Source organism: Anolis sagrei, chromosome 5 (assembly GCF_037176765.1).
Source record: "Anolis sagrei isolate rAnoSag1 chromosome 5, rAnoSag1.mat, whole genome shotgun sequence".
In the NCBI taxonomy this organism is placed as follows: Eukaryota; Metazoa; Chordata; class Lepidosauria; order Squamata; family Dactyloidae; genus Anolis; species Anolis sagrei.
This window is the reverse complement of record NC_090025.1, coordinates 72,219,123-72,243,365: the sequence shown is the minus strand read 5'-3', so window position 1 is coordinate 72,243,365 and position 24,243 is coordinate 72,219,123. Positions and strand designations below refer to the sequence as shown.

Here is a 24,243-nt window from a genome sequence, read left to right as displayed (position 1 = left end):
TTTTTAATTGTATTTATGATATTGTGTGCATCAAATTGTTGCCTATAAACCACCTTGAGTCACTTGTGGGCTGAGAAAGGTGGTATACAAATACAGTAAATAAATAAATTCTCTTGTAGGGAATAAAGCTACTTTGAAAGACATGAATTTGTACTATTTTAAGTCATACCATTGGATTACTCATTTAGTACTGTAGCCTCTAACTGGTAGTGGCTCACTGCAATATCAAACATGATTATTTACCAGCCCTACCTGGATTTCTGCTTATAGCACAAGTTTTTTTTTATAGCCGAGCAACAACCCATTCTATTCTTTACATTATCTGCTATTCAGACACCGTTATGGTACAATTTAAAAAAATCATGAAAGAAATATTAGTTGATTAGATGTTTTGGTCAATGAATTACATAATTAAATCTAGCTACAGTTTCTTTATTGATAAATTAAAAAAGAAGATTTGGGATTCCAACATAAAGCTATTAAAATGACATCCCAACTGAGATGGGATGATCAGGAAGGACAGGACCATAAATGAGGATACTAACCTGACAGCAAAAGATTATTTATGACATAAATCATTATGAACCACAACAATAGAACTGAGACATGAATAAAAACAGAACATACAGCAAGCTATATGTCACTTGGGACATTGTTTAGATAATGCAGTTCAAGCATTTTGGTTTTTGTTCATTTCTAGCCTTATCACCAAAGAATGTTTTAAGCTAAAAATCATAGATTTCTCAGAAAGAGAAAGAGCTGAAAAGATAATGCTATTTATATGCTACAAAATGTGCAGAATGCTAACTAGAAATAGTTGCTGAGGACAAAAAACATTTAGATCAATAGAAAAGGATAAGGACTATTTTATATTTGCATGTACAGTGTTCCCTCACTTATCGTGGGTGTTACATTCCAGGACCACAATCCTATTTACTGTAAAATGTAATTTTTATGATTTATAATATACTTTTAGTGTTAGAATTAATATTTTAAATATAGTTTTATAAATTTTGTGGTTTTAAAATCAGAAATGCCTTGTCTGACTTACCAGGCAAGGGCTGTTGCGGCGGTGGACGCCCTCCCACCGGCCATGCTGCTTGGAGGCGCATTCTTCTTCCCAGAAGCCCACTATGTGGAGCAAAGTTTCCTGCTGCGTAGCCGGCTGGCCAACCAGCAGCAGGCCAACCAGCAGCTGGTCAACCAGAATTGGCCAGGGACGGCTTCTCCACCTCACCCCAGCAGCCTTTGTAGGCTGCCCTCGGCCTCCTCAGGGCTCCATGGCCTCCGGGAGGATGTTGCTGGCCAGTTGTGCCAAACACTTGTTCAGTGTAGCTGGGCAGTGGGGACTCCATAACACCTCTGAGGTGGTCTAGAGCAGGGGTCCTCAAACTTTTTAAACAGAGGGCCAGGTCACAGTCCCTCAAACTGTTGGTGGGCCAGATTATAATTTGGAAAAAAAAGATTGAATTCCTATGCATACTGCACATATCTTATTTGTAGTGCAAAAAACACTTAAAAACAATACAATTATTAAAATGAGGAACAATTTTACAAATATAAACTTATTAGTATTTCAGTGGGAAGTGTGGGCCTGCTTTTGGCTGATGAGATAGGATTGTTGTTGTTGTTGTTGTTGTGTGCTTTCAAGTCTTTTCAGACTTAGGTTGACCCTGAGTGAGGGCCAGGTAAATGACCTTGGAGGGCCGTATCCGGCCCCCAGGCCTTAGTTTGAGGACCCCTGGACTAGAGAGTCCCCATCGGGCCACCAAGGAAACTCAAGCTGCTACCTGGGACACTGGATTAAGCCTGCATTGCTGGTTTATTTATGGCAGAGTTATATTATTTGATGGGAATAATTAACTGTGGTCTCCAGAGTTTACTTAAGTGCACCTAAAACAGTTACTTTACTCTCAGCTCAAGAAAGGAAAATGGAATATCAGTGGACAACAAAACAGATTTAAAGATGGATTTAAAGCTAACCTTTAAAATGTGGAATAAACACTGAGAACTGGGAAGCCCTGGTATCATCTACATTATTAAGAGCTGAAATGGATTCTGTAAATTGGGGAAATCTAACCGAGAATGTGTTGAATGATTGACTTTCAAATGTGATCAGTTGTATATTATTAGATAGATAGATAGATAGATAGATAGATAGATAGATAGACAGATAGATAGACAGATAGATAGATAGATCTACCATTGCAAGGCCAAATTCCGCCAAAACTGTAACTACCTGATATCTAGAGTTCATTGAATAGAGTCATCATAAGCAGCTGCCTTTTTTATGCCATAGATATCAAAGGAATGTTTTTTACAAGGTTAACATGATACACAAAATCTTCATGAGAAAATAAGACTTACCTACAGTGAGTTGTCCAGTTAATTGTCCCACATGATTTCTTGCATTCACTGTAACATTTCTGTCCGACTGTAAGACCAGTGGACTATCCTGAGGAACATGTATAAGACAAGGAAATGAGAAGGAAAAAATACAGAGGAAGAGTCAAGCTATAACTATGAACTTAAAGCACAAGTATGTTGGCAAGGACTAGTTGAACCTGTGCACTTAATCAACTAAAATACTTCTAAGCTATGTCATAAATCTAAACTTGGAAACTGCTCCCTCTCAAAACGGCATCTTTGTGAGAGCCTTTGGCTTCCAACTTGATACTATGGACCCTTCTACACAGCCATATAGCCCATAATATCAAGGCAAATAGTCCACAATATCTGCTTTGAACTGCCATATAATCCAGTTCAATGTGGATTTATTTTTACAGCTGTGTGGAAAAGGCCTAAGATGTGATGCCACCATGGAGCTAATCTGGTGACCTTTTACATTAAGTGGTCAGTGTAGATGTCCCCACATTTTCAGAGATACAACTACAACAGGAAAATAGACTGCTATCAATAGGCATCCAAAATATATAGGCAGGAGTAGTAAGAACCACACATATCTGCAAAAACCTGGCATTTTGTTGGAAGGCATAGCAACATCTCATTCTAAACAGAAGAATATGAGCTGAATGAAAAGTCTTGGAAAGATTATGTCTAGTCTGCAAGGATACCTTTTCTGGAAACAAAATTTAAGAAAATGCCTTGTTTTGCTAAGATTTTTATGTAAATGGTGATGATGCTGTCCTTTTTGCCTGGCTTAGAGGAATTTTGAGACCTTATTTGTTCTTATATTTCTGCTATGAACTCCTTCCAATCAGTTTGTAGCTTCTTTTATGGAAGCCGTAGCATTATTGCAAGCATTTGGTGACAAGAACCTCAATAGTGACAACACCATGCTCTATGGAAAAGTGGATGGCAACTATATTATCATAGAAATATTAGTAAGTGTTGTTATAATTTTAAAAAGTTTATAAAACATTACAAAGGCATTTTAATCCAGCTTTAAAATTAACTAACCTGCTTCTCTACTCATTAAATTTTCTAAGTATTTCAGGATTCACAACACACTACATCAAGGACTCAGCCCACTTCATTGAAAAAATCAGCAATCTCCAGCTAAATACAAACGACAAACTGATCAGCTTCGATGTGGTGTCTCTATTTACCATGGTCCCAGTTGCAGACACCATGGCACTCATCAACCAGAGGTTCCCAGAAGACATCACGGCGCTGTTTCACCATTGCCTCACCACCAGCTATTTTCAGTGGGACAATGAATTCTACGAACAGAAAGATGGAGTTGCTATGGGGAGCCCTCTCAGCCCAGTCATAGCTAACTTCTACATGGAACACTTTGAAAAACAAGCTCTTGAAACAGCAACCAAAAAGCCCACTATATGGTTCAGATATGTGGATGACACTTTCACCATTTGGAGCCATGGAGAAGAAGAACTCAACAGGTTCCTGGAACATCTTAACAGCATCCACCCTAACATCCAGTTCACTATGGAAAAAGAAAAGGAAGGAAGACTGCCTTTTCTAGATGTCCTAGTCATCCGCAAACCAGATCAACAATTGGGTCACACCGTCTACAGAAAACCCACACACACAGATAGATATCTACATAAAAACTCCAACCATCACCCAAGTCAAAAAAGAAGCACCATCAAAGCCTTGGCAGACCGTGCAAAAAGAATCTGTGAACCCCACCTCCTCCAAGATGAACTGAACCACCTCAACTGGGCTCTACAGGCCAATGGATACTCCACCTCAGACATCAGAAGAGCTGTAAGACCAAGAACAAGCCACAAGAGTAAAGATGAAGATCCACCCAGAGGAAAAGTGTTCCTGCCATATATCAAGGGAACCACTGACCGCATAGGGAAGCTGATGAGGAAACACAACATACAAACTATCTACAAACCCACCAAGAAAATTCAACAAATGCTACGTTCAGCAAAGGACAAGAGGGATCCTCTCACCTCTGCAGGAGTCTACCGTGTACCATGCAGCTGTGGACAAGTCTACATAGGGACCACCAAACGCAGCGCCCAAACAAGAATCCAGGAACACGAAAGGCACTGCAGACTACTCCAACCAGAGAAATCAGCCATAGCAGAGCACCTGATGAACCAACCTGGACACAGCATTTTATTTGAGAACACAAAAATGCTGGACCACTCTCACAACCACCATGTCAGGCTACACAGAGAAGCCATTGAAATCCACAAACATGTGGACAATTTCAACAGAAAGGAAGAAACCATGAAAATGAACAAAATTTGGCTACCAGTTTTAAAAAATTCTAAAATTAAAACAACAGAGAGAAAAACAGGCAGGGACATCTAATCACCTTTCATTAAGAGTTTGCTCCAGGCACAGTCAGCCCATTGTATGCTAATCAAGGTGGTCATTGAAAAGATTCACACCTAGCCCATCTTACAAAAGCCTTTTGTCTCACCCTGGTCTTTCCACAGATATATAAACCCTCTTTTTTCCCAGCCCCAGACCTCACCCTCTGAGGATGCCTGCCATAGATGCAGGCGAAACGTCAGGAGAAATGCCTCTAGAACATGGCCATATAGCCCGAAAAAACCCACAAGAACTGAGTATTTCAGGATTTTCACTGTTATTTTCTTTTCAAAGTGGAGGTGTGTCGTCGTCATTCCCCCCCCCCCCTATTTAGGTAGCTTTGTTGGTCACACATACAGGACATCGCAAAACCACTTTAGAGGTTTTAAGAGGTGCTATAATTGTGTGCAAAATATGAAGGAAATTATATAGTCCAGATCTTCTTAAGCCGTATAAAATGTCCAAAGATCATGCCACATAAAGTCAGAAAGGAAAGAAAGACTTTGGGGAAACAGTTTTTCAAGCAGCACCAGGGCCAGTATAGGCAGGGCCATAGCTAGAAAAAAATTTCGGGGAGGGTTGAAAATTTTGGAGGGGGGGGGGGCTGAAACCTGCCTCCTAGCTCACGCTGAAGTGAAGCGCACAGCAGGGGGCAGAGCAGTCTTCAATAGCCTGCATCTCCGCCCCTGTCAACCACCTCCACTAAGTCTGGCCTCCTTAATGAGAGCATTCAACACCGCTTCCCCCTAACTTGGTTGCTTCACTACATCGGCTATTCCTGCAAGTAATGACCGTGTGAATAAATTGTCAATATTTGCTTGAGATAGTGCTTGCAGTTCTGGAGGAATTCTTAATTTTTTGAGTCTCATAGACTTAGCATGGGGATTTGGTTAACCAGTTAAAATTCATGAGTAAACCAGGTTTTTTTAAACCTGAAAAAAAAATTTGGGAGGGGGGCAGTTGAACCCCTCCCCCCCCCCAGCTACAGGCCTGGGTATAGGCATAGAGTATGCATCCCATCCGAAATCCAGTTTCTGCCTCCTGCAGAATTCTGAGACTTGTAGTTTAGAGGAGAGTCCTTTAAAATGCTCAGCCAGAGAGGTCCTGAGTATCACTAAATTACAAGCTCCAGAATACTGCAGAAGACAGACCCAGGATTTCAGATTTGATAGTTCATCTTTGTCTACTCATTCAGCTCTAGTGTGATAAGGCAAAAGATTCAGAACTGGATCTTCCTTAATAGTAATGCTTGGATTGTTGCTATCGACAGTAGCTGTTGTATGGCATAAATGGATGCAAAAGTTGCAGAAATGGCCAGGAATCCAATTCATGGAGATAGTTTGCTCATTTCTTTACTAGGTCTTGCTTCAGATCTTATACACATGTGGTGTATTAAATTATTTCTTTTTCTCCTTGGGGCATCTACACTGTAGAATTAATGTCTTTTGACACCACTTTAACTGCCATGCCTCAGTGCTATGGAATTATCGAACTTGTAATTTTACAAGTTTTTTAGCCTTCTCTGCCAAAGCATGTTGATGAATCCAATCTGTTTCACTAAATAACAAATCCTAGGATTCCATAGCATTAAACCATGGCATTTAGTGCTGCCCAACTGTCTTAATTCTATAGTGTAGATTTATCCAATCTGTCTCCCTGCCATTAATCTCTAGCTAATATGTGTTTACTATGTTTACATATTTTCTTTTCATTCAAGGAACTCAATGAAGCATACAGTGTTCTTCCTCTGCTCATTCTCAGATCAACTCTATTAAATAAGTTACACTGGTAAAGCATGATTTACCCATAGTCACCAAATAAATTCCTAAGCATCATGTCTCAAATGCTACATCAATGGTGTGTTGTGTGAATCTCTGCAGTAAGAGCTACATGTCAATTGTACTACATTGCTGTTATGGGAATGGCTATGTTGTTCAATTGAATGCACATGTGGTATGGTGTTTCTATGGCCTTTTAAAAGTAAATGTACATTGGGCAAAAATGGCCAACCACTTCTGTTGTGGAATGTATGCATTTCTAATACAGGAACTTGAAGATAGCCAACAACAAAGTACTAACAGCTGAAAATGAATTTCAACCTGACTCTTAATGCTGTAACCATTGCAGTTGTAGTTTCTGATTTATGGTCATACTGAAGTGAACCAATTAGGGATGTTCAATTTTTTTTGGTAGTCATATCAAATTTGTTAAATTCGTATTTATGATGCAATATCTGACACATGGGCGCGGCCCGTGCTAAAAACTTAAGAACCAAAACTTATTCAATGCTTTTTTGTTTGCATTTTTTAAATCTCAGAAACCTCCCAAAATCAGTTTTATTTTCAGCACATGGAAGTAAAGCGAAGCCAAAAAGGCTGCCTTTCCTCTTTCAATTAATGGCCTCTTGCCATTAGGAGAGGGAAGCAGCAAGGAGAAAGCAGAGAGAATGAGACTCAGAAAGCATAGAATTCTGGAAAATGTAGTTTTGGGAGGTAAGGAGCCCTATGCCAGTAACCACTTCAGAGAATTCAAAAGACCCTAAACTACATTTCCCAGAATTGTGCTCAGCATTAGAAAGCCCTAATCAGGATAGGGGAGAGCTATTTTCCCTTCGTAGCAGCAAGCAGCCAGAGTTCCAATAAATTGTTGAATCTGCAAAGAGGAGGACTGGCTGATACTTTTAGTAAGTAAATCTCTGTGCTGGGCTGGGAAGAAATCCCTAAATTCTATTGGTTGATATGAAAGACATTCAATGAGACAGCTGTTGTTGCTTTTAAAAAAACATTTTTGTAATTTTTTAAAAAAATCCCTAAAATCAGTAGAAGTATGAATATTTCTGAAAGTTGGGGGGGGGGGTGTTCCCCTAACATCTTGTGTCATTGTACAGAAAAGTCAAGAAGATTGCTCTTGTAGTTTTTAAAAATAAGTTTATAACAACTTTGAATATTCCCCAAAAATCAGTGGATAAGTGAAACATTCTGGGTGTATTGGGCTAACAGTGGTAAATGTGTTCTACCTCTGTAGCACATTTCACCCCAATAGCTATAAAACTGTGGGAGAAAAGAGCCATTGAAGTTTTCCCACTTTCACAATTACTATAATGAAAAAAATAACCAAATTTCATTACTCTCATTATAGTAATGAAAGTTTTACTAACGGCACTTTAGTAACATTTTAGAAAAAAACATCAGCACCCCCAAATTTTGTAATGAGTTTTAAAACTTTTTTTATCGATTGCACATGCCTAGAACCTATTATAGGATTTTATTGGATTGACATGCCCCAGGTCATCCATGGATTTTCAATGGTCAAGAGGGATTTGAACCCCGATTGCCTGTATTCCAACTTTCAGAACATTACACCACTCTGGTACTCAATCAGTACAGCAGATTCAAAAATATTTATATAAAAAACATCTCACTACTTTCCTGAGCACAACATACTCAAAGAAGTATTAATCTACATAAACCCATCAACTCATTGAGAAAGATCACACATCTTCTGCTGTTTGATTTAGAAATGTGTTCTAAACATACCAAGAATCTCACATCCAGTTCTGGCTGTGCTTACAGGGATTTCAAGGAACTGTAATTAAAAAATATAACTTTTCCGAGCTCTTAGAAGCAGCATGTTTATGCAAATGTGATATTAAGGAAAGGAAGTCTTTCTCAACACACTTTTTGGGAAAATATGCCAATGATTTGATAGAATAAAAGAGAATGTTAGTCTGATGCGTTGCTGTGCCTTTAGCAACAATTTGGTATGAAGAAATTAGTAGGCAAAGGTTTTGATAATATGAGAATAAACATTAGACTAAACCTGCTAATTGCTGCAGATCAAATTGATGGGGCATGCTTAACAGTTGGCATGTCTAGTCTCACACTGTATCAGATTATTCCTCCAAAAATGCATATTTCATGCCAAATGAAGCTTGAGTCTAGCTATGTCAACATAAAGTTAAAATGTTTAAATCCCAGGAGGTTGAGGATGTGAAATTCATTGCTGGTGCATCTCTGCTTGCAGAAACTTGATAGGATCTAGGCAAGTGTGATCAATAATTATTTTTTCAAAAGTCATTACAGAATTAGGGGATGCTGGTGTTTCATTTCTAAAGTATGGTTAGTGAAATTTCATTACTATAACGAGAGTAATGAAATTTTGTAATTTTTTTGTTATAGTAATTGTGCATAATGAATATAATTGCAGAAACTTCAGGGGCTCTTTCTTTCCTCATTTTTACAGCTTTTGGGGCAAAACTTGCTACAATGGTTGAATGCATTTACCATCGTTAGCCCATCAAGTTCCAGAATGTTTAACTTATCCACAGATATTTGGGGAATTTTCAAAGTTTTTATAAACAATACTTTAAAAACCTACAAAACCTATCTTCTTGACTTTTCTATACATTGACACAAAATAACAGAGGATCATTCCCCCCAACCTTCAGAAATATTTATATGTCTATTGATTTTTGGGAATTTTTTGAAAAAGTTTGGCAAAAATGTTTTCTTTAAGCCACAACACCCATTTCATTGAATGTCTCTCTTATTAACCAATAGAAACCAATATTAAATAATTTTACATTCTCATAGTATTCTAGAATTGGAGGGGACCCCCAAGGACCATCTAGTCCAACTCCCTTCTTCCAGGCAGAAGGGTACCATCAAAACTCTCCTGACAGATGGTCATCCAGCCTCTAAACTAATTAATATGCTTCCACTATTGAGTTGGAAGGCACCCCCAAGGGCCATCAATTTAGGGATTTCTTCCCAGCCCAGCACAGAGATTTCCATCGGTCCTCCTCTTTGCAAAATCAACAATTTATTGAAACTCTGGCTGGCTGCTGCTATGGAGGGACAAATCTCTCCCTTATCTTGATTGAGGATTTCTGATGCTGAGCAGAATTCTGAAAAATGTAGTTTAGGGTAGGGCCTTTTGCATTTTCTGGCATAGGGCTCCTTGCCTTCTCAAGCTACATTTCCCAGAGTTCTGTGCTTTTCTTCAAAGCAAATTTTGCTCCCTGCTGTTTCCCTCTCATAATGGTGAGAAACCACTAATTTAAAGAGGAAGGGTACTCTTTTTTGGCTTCGCTTTGCTTCTTTATGCTGAAAAAAAAATGACTTTGGGAGGCTTTCAAGATTTTCAAAATGCAAACAAAAAGTATTGGGTAAGTTTTTGATTCTTATGTTATTGGCGTGGGCCATGCCCACGTGTTGGATATCGCCTTATAAGTATGAATTTAACTTAAGTCAATATAACTTATGAGGACTAACAAAATGCACATCTGAAATATATAAATTAGCATGCCATATACTATAGGTATTGTAAATGCTTGGTTAATTTTTTTTTTTACAATTCTATGAAAATGCCCTAAAATTAAGCATATAAGCATAATGGAACATTGTCTTGGCACATTGAGACACTTCATTTAAAAAAATCCAATATCAACCCAAAGCATCAAAACCAACAGTCACTGCTGTTTTTTGCATGCCTTATATATAGAATACCTTGCTGGAAAGCATCAATTCTCAAGAGAGAGTGAGAAAGAAAATCCGTCAGTGCTGTGAGTGCGTTATAGTAAATTGTATTGGACAATTAGTCATTAGACTATGGGTGTCATGGAGGTCAAGAAATCATTGCTTATTTGTTTTGTTACCTGTATTATTACTGCCAAGGAATGAGGAGGTATGCTTGTGGGGTTTCTCTGCTTCGTGAGCCAGAATAATTTGGCTGCTTGGGACTATTTATTATTATTATTATTTAAAACATTTATATTCCACCCTTCTCATCCCGCAGGGGACTCAGGGTGGAGCACAACATATATACGGCAATCATTCAGTGCTGGGACATAAAACCATAAATATATACAAACATTACAATAACTTATATTTACATTAAAAGTTGCTTAAAAACCGTCTCAGGACACCATTTTGCCTCATTACACTGCCCCAAAGGCTTGGTCCCACAGCCAGGTCTTCACCATCCTTCTGAAAGACAGGAGGGAGGGGGCTGATCTAATATTGCCAGGAAGGGAGTTCCATAACCGGGGGGCAATCACTGAGAAGGCCCTGTCTCTTGTCCCCACTAAATGCACCTGTGATGGTAGCAGGACTGAGAACAGGGCCTCCCCAGAAGATCTTAGTTTCCGCAGTGGTTTGTAAAGAGAGATGCGTTCAGACAGGTAAACTGGGCTGGGGCTGTTTAGGACTTTATAGGCCAAAGCCAGCACTGAATTGTGCCCGGCAGCAAAAAGGCAGCCAGTAGAGTTGATGTAGCATGGGAGTTGTGTGCTCCCTGTATGCCGTCCCAGTTATTAACCTGGCTGCCTCTCATATAACAGCCCTTGTGTTTAGGTGAATAGTGAACACAATTTACTGCTCTGCCTCAGGCAGCAAATTATGATAGGCCAAGGCTACTTTTGTATGCCTCTTGAATTTCCAATCTTGAGCTGCTCTACCTCCTAAATGTCAGTAAGCTATCTCCTCTTTTTTCCAGTGATTAGTTCTGCCATTCTATCAGTTTGCATAAATACATGTTTGAAGCTACTGAGAACTTCTTCAGAAGATGTCATGTGGTGATGTGTCTTTTCTCTCTTTCTCCCCCCTTCTGTTAGTTGACTTATTTCATGGTTTGTCAAACAGCTTGTATTCTTGCAGCTTGGCAAATGAAAGGTGCTTTTTGGCTTGTCCATCTTTCCAGCTGTATAGACATGACTGTTTGGGAGGCATTGCATCCAAAGCAATCATTCGGGCTGAGCTTATGAGCATTGCCAAAGGAGGGGATGGCAACAAAAGCAGATGCTGGGGATATTTTTCCTAAGTAGTGATTAGAATTTTCATGTCCCCTGTGAACTCTTGAGATCATTACTCATGGTTCCTGCTGGTCTGGCAAAAGAGACTGTACTAATAAAGGACTTAACGATGAAGTATCAAAACAATACATCTTGAAATTCCTCTTCACCACACACTTGCAGTGGTGACTGGTGGCTTTCATGCCATTGGCTAATAAATCCACTGTGGATCTTATTCTGAACACTGAAGAAGTTCTTCAAAGTGCCAGATGCTACCTCCAACATGGCTGAAGAACATAAGACTCACCAGCTGCTAGTGACCACTGACCTCCCTGCACCAATCAGGATATCTGGGTAATATATACAATCTTAGGAAATAGTGAACTGGCAATGGGTTGTCTCATTTTGATCCTGCAATAGGTTTTGGAATTCATTCTCCATCCAAGAGTAGTGTAGGGAGGGAGTCCCATAGTCTGAGCCTTACCCAGATAAAGTAGCTACTGGTATTCCAACGGAGGCAATATAACACTAAGAGCTTGAAAGGACATTGTTATAAATAAGGAATTATACATAACAAGTTATCGGTAACAAATCCCAATGTACATGTTATTTTTTTTTGCATAGAAAATAACATTTGCTATGCAAAGTGCTTTGTTCTGGAAGAATAATTCCTAACTGTGAAGAAAGAAACCTCGAAGTCTAGTGGACCACAAACTGAACATGGTCCAACAGTATGATATGTCATCTTAAAAATCCAATGTAATTCAAGGGTGTACCAAGAAGAGTACAGTATCTAGATCGAGGACAGAAATCATTTTGTTCTATGCTGCTTTAGTCAAGCCTCACCCAGAATATTGTGTTCAATTCTGGGCATCACATTTCAAGAAGGATATTGACAAAATGGAACGTATTCAGAGAGGGCAGCCAAAATGGTAAAAGTTCTGGAAACCACGTGGTATGAGGAACAGCTTAGGGAGCTGGATGTGTTTAGCTTGGAGAAGAGAAAGTTACAAAGTGACATGGTGTTTAAATATTGAAAAGGATGTCATAATCAAGATAAAACAGGCTTGTTTTCTGCTGCTCCAGAAACTAGGACATGGGACAATGGATTCAAACTACATAAAAATATTCCACATAAACATTTGGAAAAAACTTCCAGAGGGTAAGAACAGTTTAACAGTGGAATTCACTACTATTTAGTGTGGAGGAGTATCCTCCTCTGGGAACTGTCAAGATGAGACTGAATGACCATCTGCCAGGTGTGCTTTGATTATGTGTTCATGCATGATGGAGATTGGATTGGATGGCCTTTGTGGTCTTTTCCAACTCTGATGTTTCTATTATTCTAATTACAACACACAATTAAATTATATTACAAGTGCAATTTTACAAGAGATAATCTTTGTACAAGTGGGATTATGAAGTTTTAATGCATTTAATATTTAAATATTTAATGGTTTTAATGACACAATAGTTTATTGCTTTTTAATGTTAATATTGTTAATGTTAATATTCAATGCACGGGCATTTTTTAATTTGCATTGTTTTCTATTTTTTAGGGACCTTAAATCCCTATATTAGGAGAGAGGTGAATAAAAAATAAAGAAAACAAAATAAATAAATACTTTAAATATGTGATTAATTTCAGTTACTTCTATCATAAATTTTCTAATTGTGCTTTCCCTCCTCCTAAAACAGGATTTGCACAACGCTATTACTTTTGAATTAAGAGAGACTACTTTAAAATCATAACAATGCAATAACTAACCACCTCTTTGGGCATCAAAATGATAGCTAATTTCCCTTCACCAGCTGTAGGAAGTCTATTTTCTTTTCTAACTGCCACAGGTTTGCACATGGTCCATGCCTTCATGCTTTTACAGAGGTGAAAAATGTTTGCATTTTCGTCATTATCCAGAAAAGACATCTACGTAAACACATCACACTTGGATTTTCAATGTTCACATTTTAGAAATGTCTAATGAAAATATAGTTAGCAAAATCTTTTTTAACAAGATACATTCATGCATAAAAATATATTGTAATTGTGCAACATTGCACAAATGTTTTATTGTGCACTTTCTTTCGCCCTCACCAGAACTTCAAAATGCTACTCTCCCATCACAATGTTTTGTCTGTGTTTTGTGCGGGGGGGGGGGGGGGAGGCAAAGATTGACACCCCTATATCTCTCCAAAATGTTATCTTTTCAATATTTCTTTGGAGAGCTCCTTTTGTCTCTTCCTAGTTGATGTTTCCTGGGTTGTCGCCTCCCTTTCATTTGTTCTCCCAGCTGTCTCTTCAGTTAGGTCTTGTCTTTCAAGGTCTCAGCAGACACCTGGCTTATTTCAAGATCCATGGTCCACTTGTCAAGTAGACACATCTGTCTGCTAAACTTTAATGAGATAACACAATTTTTGCAAATATTCAGAGGAAGAATAAAAAATATCTAATAATAGTGATGTTTATCATCTTTATGCTTGTTGAAACTGTATATGCTTGTTGTGAGTCATATTTCCATTTCCTATCTTTGTACTAATCCTTCAGTATTAATGCCTTTTCATAAAACTGAAAGACAATAGATCCTTTTTGATGACAACCTTTATCTAATTGAACCTATTGCTCTTAAGACAAATTTATGAATTCATTCAAATAAACAGAGGGGATTTTTTTGAATACATTACATGCTCATTAAACTAATAAAAATAGCCTTTTCCCCTTTGGCTATGATGTCAGGTGCTTTGTCTACAATGCACCATAGAAATGATGATGATATAATGCTTTGGAATTTGATCTAAATATTCCTCATCCTTCATTGGATTCTAAATTCTGTTTTTTAAGGAGTATCGAACCTTATGAAAACATAAATTAATTGCCAAAGTATTTTATACAACCTAATATTTAGTTCAATGGAAAGAGTGGGAAAACAAAAATAAGCATTTGATTTCATGTGAAATAATCTGCTATGAAAACTAAGTTTAATTTCCATTGAAGAATTTGATTACTATGTCAGGCTATTGGCGGTTGTCGATGTTATTTTTATACATTTTATTGTGTGATTCTTTTATGTTGTAATCTATGTTTGTCTGGGCTTGTCCCCTTGTAAACTGCTCCATGTCGCTACAGAGAGATAGTGATGGGATACAAAAATAAGGTGGTTGATTATTATTATTATTATTATTATTATTATTATTATTATTAAGAACTGGAAAAGAATATATGAAGACCTGGAAACAATGTGAGAAGGCATAAGAAGATACAACCAATGGACTCAAAATTAAAATTGCTAGAATCCTCAATATCTTATGAAATGTGTTAAAATACAGATAAAGAGTTAGTTGTTACAATGATATCTCAACAACCTTTACCCTCTTTGTTTTTCCTCATGACATACTACACATTTGTAAAGATGCAACTAACCTATAATGAATCTATTATCCTCAATTAAATCTCATATTTATTTAGAAATAAGCCTTTCATACTCAAGGGAACTTGCGCTGTAAAAGTTGACTGAATTTAAACCCAAGATAATTCATTCAATTCCAAAATGTACTATATTAGTTCAAAATTCTTAATTTGCCAAAATATTTAAGGAGTGGTTTTTACACTTCTTTTGAAGCAATTTGGAAATTGCTTGAAGGTATATAACCATAATGAATTTAATTGCTGACTTACCACTAAATTCACTAAATTCACTGGGATTACCAGTAAGATTCAAGACTTTGCATGCAATAAGTATTTTCACCCTACTGCAGGGAAGACACAAAATCTGTCCTTGGCCAAAATTCATCCTTGAGTTTAACAAAAGGTCTTTTCTGCCATGAAATAAAATTCAATTTCTTTTTTCTGGCTAAATCACAGGGCATTTCAGAATGTCTTTTAGGGTTTCTTTTGATGTTTTTAGCTTACTACATTCATTGTGATCTGAGCAACAGTGTTTTATTCTCCTTCCCTTCTACTAATCATCTATCACTCAGCAGCCTTCGTAGAACTTCTGGCACTTCCAACCTACATTTCCTGATCTCAAAATCTCAGAACAAAACAAAACCCTAACAACATCTTTCCCTGGGCTGTAAACGAAGTGAAAGAAACTGTGAATGCTGCAGGAAGATGGATGTACTTATTATGCAAAAAAGATAAGACCCAACAGCATGGTACCATTATAATAACAGTATCAGTATCCCACTGTTTTTTCTCCTTCCCCAGAACACTTTAGCACCAACCCACCACCTTTTAAAACACACACACATAAAACAGTTCTAGAAGGTTTCCCAACCATCCAGAGTAATTTCACTGACAAAACCAGTATATTCCATGGATATTCCCACAGTGAATTTTGGACTTTATCACATGACTCAGGCAAACTAGAATTGCAACTACACTGCACCGGGACTGTGGCGCAGCTGGCTGCATTAGATCACTACTGACCAAAAAGCCAGCCCAGGTCGGAGTGAGCTCCTGATCGTTGTGTAGCTTGCTGTCAACCTTTGCAGCCTGAAAGACAGTTGCGTCTGTCAAGTAGGAAATTTAGGTACTGCTTATGCGGGGAGGTTAATTTAACCAATTTACGGCGCTATAAAAATCTCCAGCAAGCATGCAAAGAATGAGGAAGTACTCCATCAGTGTCACAAATGGACAGTGATGTGACAGCTCCCCTGGTAGCCAGAATACTCTCATGAAGCTGGAATGTTAAATGGCCTCTTTGTGTCTGTCTATATATGTTGTGTATGTATGTCATTGAATGTTTGCCATGTATATGCACATTGTAATCCGCCCTGAGTCCCCTGCGGGGTGAGTAAGGTGGAATGTAAATACTGTAAATAAATAAATAAATAAATAAATAGGCGATGATTCCTACTGAATTATGCCATGTGCATTTGCTGCCTATCCACTCTGTGATTCTCCCATCCCTACTGTCTATTGGCTGATAAAATCATTGATAACTCCCAATGCCACAATGTTTCCATCACTTAGGTTCATGCAATGAGTCCCTTATGCTTCACTGCCAACAAGTTGGAAATACTGCAACATTAGAGGATGGGATTCCCCTCTTTTATCCCCCTATCCCATTCCCTTGCTATTCCTGAGATGACTATTTTTCTTTTCTTTTATATTTTATATTCCCTTTATTTTGGTTTGCTGAAATTATGCAATTGCATTTAAACTAAAAATAATATAAGAAAATTAAGGAATAACAGTAGTGTGGGAAGAAAGGGTTATGAAAGGATGAGGAACTATAATCACAGGACCAGAACATGGCAAATTGGTGCAATTGTACTAATTAAGGGAAGTGTGATATTGAGGGTCCTCAATACAGTTTGTACTCACTATAAACAATTGTGCAACTGTAGTCAAAGAGTTGGTTCATGCAATAAAGCACACAGTTAAAATTGAAATTGTATATAATACAAAGGCTAGATAGGCACATAATTTTTATTAGATTACTGTAATAGCATTTCTTTGTACTATCCTCACCCATAACCTTTTGTACAATTTCTTTGAAAGCACATGTTAGGCCTTCAAATTTTATGCATAAGTAGGAAAGTTCCATAATGAGACCACACGAATTTAAACAACAATGGAAAATGGAAAAGCTGTGTTGTTATAGCACCTTCAGCCCATTTTCTGATCCTGGATCCCTCTGTGGGCCACAAGAACTGTCACAATTGCCCCAACGTTAAGTAAATGCCAGACGTTCACTTCCTATTGCCTTGCAACCCATTATACAAATGGACTGCTGCTTCTAGAGGTTTCCAGAAGAGCTAATTCATTATTTGTAGTGGGATGGCAATTAAAAGATATATTGGGGAAACTGGGGAGGCAGGGGGCAGTGATGTGCTGTGAAATGAACCTGCGGGGACTCGACTTATATCCTTGACTTAGAGAATAGAAATGTTTATTAGCAGGCCTATATGTTGTATTTTAGACAGTCAAATGGTCCAGTCACTTTGAGTTTTGCTATGATCAATTTCATCTAATTTTTAACTAAATCTTTCCTTTTATAGTCAGGTTTCCTTAACAATTAAGTGTCTATTAAGTTTCTTAAAAGCCAAATTGCTAACTGGCATCAGAGTCTGCTTTCATTGTAAGTTGGCTCACACAATTAATCAAAACAGAATGTAATTAAAATAGGGACAAACTTTGGAAACTTACAAAAACAGTAGAAAAACAACATACTTTAATTGATGGTTGAGGCTTTGTGCAGTGATATGAAATGTCCTTAGCTGCTTCCAAATGACAGTAGCTGCTGTGAAAGGGGGAACTGGGGAAAATGTACCTTAGCCTTAGGCAGACTTACCAACTAGTCTGAGGCTTTGGCACTGCCCTCTTTAATTTGGACTTTGCCACCTGTGTAGGTCCCACTCATCTGTTCGCATATTAAGTGATCAGCAGGGGATTGGCACAATCTGTATAGGTTAGCAATCTGGAGAAAAGCAATATTAGCCAGGTAGATAATTGAGCTGGAAAACAGCTGGCCAGTTCAGCAGATGGGCTGTCATGCCAGTCACCTGGTAGGAAATCTGGGAGCAGCTCTCTTTGTAGCTAATGATGATGTATTCAGATTTGTCACAGCCCAGGATTCTTTAGAGAACCAGATCAGACTTTGTTGGCTATATGTGCAAAGTGACTCTAGAGGTACCCACATCTATGGAGTGTTGACTACTTCCATCAACCACTTCCATGTTTTGTCATTTGGTTTGGAAATATGAGATTTGTCTCTTTCTTCCCTTATTTCCTTTTCAGTTGTATATGTATTACATTGCACATGTTGCTTGAACAGAGAGACTGATGAGGGCAGCTTTTGAAAAGTTATTTAAAACCCCACTCAAGGATCAATGGCATGGAGCAAACACTCTACACCTCAAAGATAATATACAGGCTTGAGAGTATGCAGGCACAACTGTACCAGGAGCTTCAATTTTGTTTGTTTACATTGAATGTTTGTTGTAGTTCTAAGTTTCAGGGACTCTGCAGATAGGTGGCTTCTTTTGGTTGCAATAATAGGGCAAGGCACCTGTCAATTATAGTTAGGTTCCCTGGTCCCGCCCCCTTTTTGGGTTTTGGAGGGAATAGGAGCCAGTTTGGGTTCAGTCCACACAGAGAAGCCTTTCCTGCAGGACATAATACCAAGAGCTCCTGTAGAAAGCTTCGTCTTCTACGGCTTGGCCGGAGAGATATACAGCCTACAGCCTAACCGGGGTTATACAGCCTTACAGCTCCTTCGCTGAGGGACTTCAGCCAGCCGTCACCGAAACCTGAACTCTTTTTCCCCTGGAAGTCTACAAAGCTCTGCTTGGTAAGGGTCACTCGCGGAAGCCAGAAGCAGTTGGTGCAGGGGCTCCACGCCAACAGAGGCAAAGACAGACTGCCCAGATTAGAAGTTAAGGATTTCCCCATTAGTTAGTATACAGTTATGAAGATAGTGCCTGTTCCCTGTGGACAAGATTGTGAGAGAGTCAATAGACTGTTAAGAAAGCCTTAAAGTACCTGTTTGTTTTCATTAACTTTGCTGAACCTTTAAGCAATCTAAAGACTCTGTTTTAAGGAAATCCAAGGGCCTTTAATCTGAGGCAGCCCCGGTGTCCCGTTGGGCACACAGAATTTATGTCCTGTCTACAGTGTTATGCACAGGCCCAGCGTGCGACAGCACAGAGATGGTTCCACAAAAACATTGATAAGCAACTATGTCCTGAATTTATTCAGTTTGCTTAAGCCTAATTTAGCTTCAAAAGACTGAGCTAACCATAGCAACTGTCAGTTCATTGTTTATTTCTTGTTTTTAGAAATGCAAGTAAATCACAGAGGCCATTATGGATTTATTTACAGTATTTTTATTTACAGTATTTATATTCCGCCCTTATCACCCCACAGGGGACTCAGGGTGGATGACAATGTACATATACATGGCAAATATTCAATGCCATAGACACACAACATATATAAACAGACACTGAGGCTATTTAACATTCCAGTTTTTAGCCACCAGGGAAGCTGTTGCTTCACCATCTGTTTGTGACACTGATGGAGTATTTCCTCATTCTTTGCATATTTCCTGGAGATGTTTATAGCCTTGTAAATCAGTTAAATTAGCCTCCCCACATAAATGGTACCCAAATTTCCTACTTGACAGATGCAACTGTCTTTCAGGCTGCAAAGTTGACAACAAGCTACACAATTTTGGTAGGAAGCTCACTCCGACCTGGACTGGCTTCGAACTTATGACCTTTCAGTCAGTAATGATCTTAATGCAGCTGACTCCCAGCCAGCTTCACCACAGTCTCTGTCTTAGCTGTGTGTGTGCCTCTGACTTATGGCAATGCCACAATATTTTCATAGGGACAAGGAATACTCAGAGGTGGTTTAACCAGTCTTTTTTAAACCTAATTTTTTTTTAAAGGAAAGCTCCTACTAGTGCTTCAATTTCAACACTTTTAACTCAGCTTGTTTGATAAAGATGTAATATATTATATGCAGGCCCGTATCCTGCATATAATATATTACATTATTTCGGGGGGGGGGGGGGCTGAGTCTGAGTTAAAGAGGGTCTACCTTAGCAAACCTTTTGTATTGTTACCTCAATACCCCCATGCATATGGGATATATTGAGCATGGTGACCAGATCATGATATGAATAAACGTAACAGTTTAAATAATGCACCAGTAAGGCCTTCTCGTGGACCACCATGAGAATTTTAGGGGGGGGGGGGGGCTACATGCCTGATTATATGCATTTATATGTCAACATCTCCGGATGAAAAAGTAAGATATCTGTGTATATAAAATGCAAAAACACAAACCCAGAAATAAGCAGAAATCCTATTCTGATTATGAAAAAACTGGTATTATTCCACATTAAAGAGATGCATGCATTTATTCAATTTCAACCTCAGCATCTTTTTTCTGGGATGCACAGCAGCTTCTAACATAATTGAAAAGGAGGATCCAACAAAAACACAGGAAATTATACATACTCAAATGCAAGTTAAATTAATTATACTATTAAAATGCAAATTCAGTTGCAACAGTTAAGCATGTCAGAAGCCCTTGACTGCTGGGGTGGGGTGGCTATGCAGGGTAGTTCTGGCAAGACATTTTTAAGTGAAATGACTACTCATAAGAAAGAGTACTAATCTTTTTTGTTGTAATAAAGGATAGACTGGAGGAGCTTCCATACTAGCCTTAAACGCGCGCTGAAGTGGGGTTAAAAAACCTTAGGCTTTCCTGGAAGGGGGGGGGGGGTGTCTAAATGCCATCCAGTAACTACCGGGATGGTATGTAGCCACCCCAAAGACCTCCAGAATAAGCCCTAAAAATTTGTAAAAACTTACTGGGTGTCATTATCTTCCTCCTCACACTCTCCCAGTGTGATGTAATGAAGTGCCAGGAGACCAGAGAGGAGGGGGTGGGCAGAGGGACTTTCCTCCTCCCTCTGTTTCCTGGTGCATCATTTCCTTGTACCAGGAGAGCACAAGGAGGAAGATAATGGCACCTGGTAAGTTTTTAAAATGTTTTAGGGAGTATTTGTGGATTTGGGAGGAGGGGTGGGTGCCCTCTCTGTTTTTCAGGCTCATGGAGCCCAAAAAACTGAAATGGATATGTGGATTGGGCACAGGGATCATGTGACAAGGTCTCCATGCTCAATTCACACAGAGCCCACACCTGGTAAGGCCTGGATCTTATCTAAGATCTGAGTCTTACTAGGTATTTAACTAATTCAGAACAAAGCAAGAAAACCCTGTTTTGTTCCAAATTAATTTGGTTTTACAGGAGGCATCATTTGGATGTCTCTGGTGAAACTGAGACAGGTCTTGGTTTAAAGGCCTGTCTGGATGGGCCCTGTGATTACCTGAGCAGGTGCAGCCCACAAAAATACCTTTGAAAGGTTTCATGCTCCACTTTGCTCATTACTGTTGATAGTTTCAGCAGAATTGTAATTGATATCAATATTTTAATAAAATGGTCAATAATATTTGATATCATTAAAAGAAAAAGGAATCACAAATTCCTCTTATTTAAAAGACTCGAGTCTTAAGCTGCATCTATACTGCCATAAAATGCAGTTTCAGAATGCAGATTAACTGTATTGAACTGGATTATATAGCAGTGTAGACTCAGATACTCCAGTCTAATGCACTTAATCTGCATTCTGAAACTGTATTATTTGGCAGTGTAAATCCAGCCTTAAGACTTCTTCCCATGGGATAAGTAAAATGTTTGAGATTGTTGGTTTGTCCGTAAACTTTGCCACACTCAGTTTTGAAATGAAATAGATTTTCCTACCCCACCACACCTAATCCTTTTCTGTGCTTTCTTTAAGATTTATCTGTTTGTTTTGCCATCACACAGGCAGAGGCGGCCCTAGGTAATTTTCAATGGTAAGCAAACAGTATTTTGGTGCCCCCACCCAACCAATCACTTATATATTTTCTGTTCATCATGGGAGTTCTGTGTGCCATATTTGGTTCAATTCCATCATTGGTGGAGCTCAGAATGCTCTTTGATTGTAGGTGAACTATACATCCCAGTAACTACAAATCGCATATGTCAAGGTCTATTTTCCCCCAAGAGCACCTCAAGAGCACCCATGGGCAAAATCAACTATACTGCAAATGCTTACTTTGCGTAATGGGTTGAGCCGCCCCTGCACACAGGAGACACGTGTCTCCCAGTCTCCTCGCCTGTTTTATTTAAAGCACTAGCTGTATCTGCTATGCGTTGCTGTGGCCAACATTCCCTCCCTCTTTCCACCCTCTTTTCTTTTTCTCCTCTTTTTTATTTCATTCTCTCCTTCCTCCTTTTTCTTCCTCTTCCCTTCCTTCAGCCCTTTTCTTTTCCTTCTTCTTTCTCCCCTTTCTTCCTTCTCTACCTATTCTTGGACTGCAACTCCCAGCAGGGCTCCTGATCAATCTATCTACCTACCTATCCACCTCTATCCGACCTATCTGTCTATCTTATCTACCTGGAGGATTGCTGGGTGTTGCAGTCCAGGGGTAGGAGATTGGAAATATGCAGGGATAATAATAATAATAATAATAATAATTATTATTATTATTATTATTTGTACCCTGCCACCATCTCCCTGATGGGGACTTACATGAGGCCAAACCCAAAACAACAATTACATAAAATAAAACCAAAAACGCAAATAATGAACAATAATAATGCAATTACATAAAATAAATGAAAACATAGCAATATAAGATTACAATAAACACAATCACAATAACATGGGCAAGCTACATGTAATGGATAAAAGAAAAGCTGATTAAAAGCAGAGATTAGGATGCTCTCAAAGAAATTCAAAGAGAAGAAAGCTTGCAGCTTGAAAGCAGTGTATTTGGATCATCCCCCTCTCCTAAAGGGCCTGGTCTAGGGGATACTAGGAACAGTAGTCCGAAAGAGAGTGTGGATAAACTATCGTGTGTTTTGTTTGCCGAGGGAGTTGTTTTTGTGCTCTCTAGCATCTTTTTGTTTTGTTGGCTTTTAAAGTCCCTTCCATTGTGTTTTTCCGTGTTTTATGAGTGATAGTCACTCATTGGCCTGATAAGTGTATTGTATCCAAATTTCATGTCAATTCGTCCAGTGGTTTTTGAGCTAATCCCACAAATGAATATTACATTTTTATTTATATAGATTGTTAAGGCATCAGTCTTAAGGCACCACTTTTTTAGAGTCATTTGCCCTCAAAACCCTTCAACTAAAGCAGAGTTAAGCCACCCTTTAAAAACACTTATTTCAGTGGGAGCTATATCACCTGAAGGAGCATTAGACTTTGTTAAAACTTATAAATTAACTTCTTGGTTCTAAAGATTGTGGTGGAAGAAACAATTCTATACTGCCCACCTTGGCTCCTCTCCCCATGCTGACATCATCATTTTATTTACAAATGGGCAAGGGAGGATTACCGTCACATGTTAACTCGGAAGTTTTTACATGTCTCTAAGCAGAGAATTGAAAAATACGTTAATTGAGAATTGACTTAGGAATCATGGGGGGCAAAACACACACTTTAGAAATGGTAAAATACCTGGAACCCACAGTTGAAGCTGGCTTCATGTGATGGGCTCCTTGAGTTGCCAATTCTTAAATGTGTAGAAACACTGAAATTATTGTGTGTGATGAAGTCACTAGTTAAGGCTTGTGTTTCTTTCCAAAAATGGGAAGGACAAAAGCTCATTTTTGAAATCAAGCGGATAGCTGGAGAAGACATGCCATGTTCTCTGACACATGTATCAGGATGTTAGAGATCTCACCAGTCACATCCCCAAAAAGAGCTGCTCCTTCTGTCCTCTGTCTTTATACTTACAATGATTTATGAATAAAATGCTGCAGGCTGTGTGCTGTATATGCTTTGGTACCAAATTGCCTGCATTTGAGAAAGTGTGGGAGTCATTTCCTAGGCAGCACAATGCTTGTGAAACCCCTTTAAGTGGAACAAGTCATGACAACCACATGAAGATTTCATTTGTATTCCCTTTCTGCCTGCCTAGGGCAGCCAATCACTTTAGCATGGTATGCTCTTTTCTCAGGTGAATCACCCCCTTAACAGCTTTAAAAAGATTTAAGGAGTGGATTTCAGCAGGCAAAATTACCTGGGCTTTTATTTCCTCTTGAAAGTGCTTCAAGATCAAAATAATTTAACAGGTAAAAGCTGTGTGGCCATGGAAAATTTTGCACAATCTATAGATTCTAGGCTCTG

At 38.7% G+C, this 24,243-nt stretch overlaps 1 protein-coding gene across 2 annotated transcripts in view; it reads right to left on the bottom strand.

Moving 5' to 3' along the window:
- Positions 1-24,243, bottom strand: part of SGCZ (sarcoglycan zeta) — a 699,685-nt gene that overhangs the window by 96,222 nt on the left and 579,220 nt on the right. For both annotated transcript variants that reach the window (XM_060778556.2, XM_067468754.1), the window contains one exon: positions 2,368-2,455. In XM_060778556.2, the coding sequence (XP_060634539.2) occupies positions 2,368-2,455 (88 nt within the window). The remainder of the gene's footprint in view (positions 1-2,367; positions 2,456-24,243) is intronic.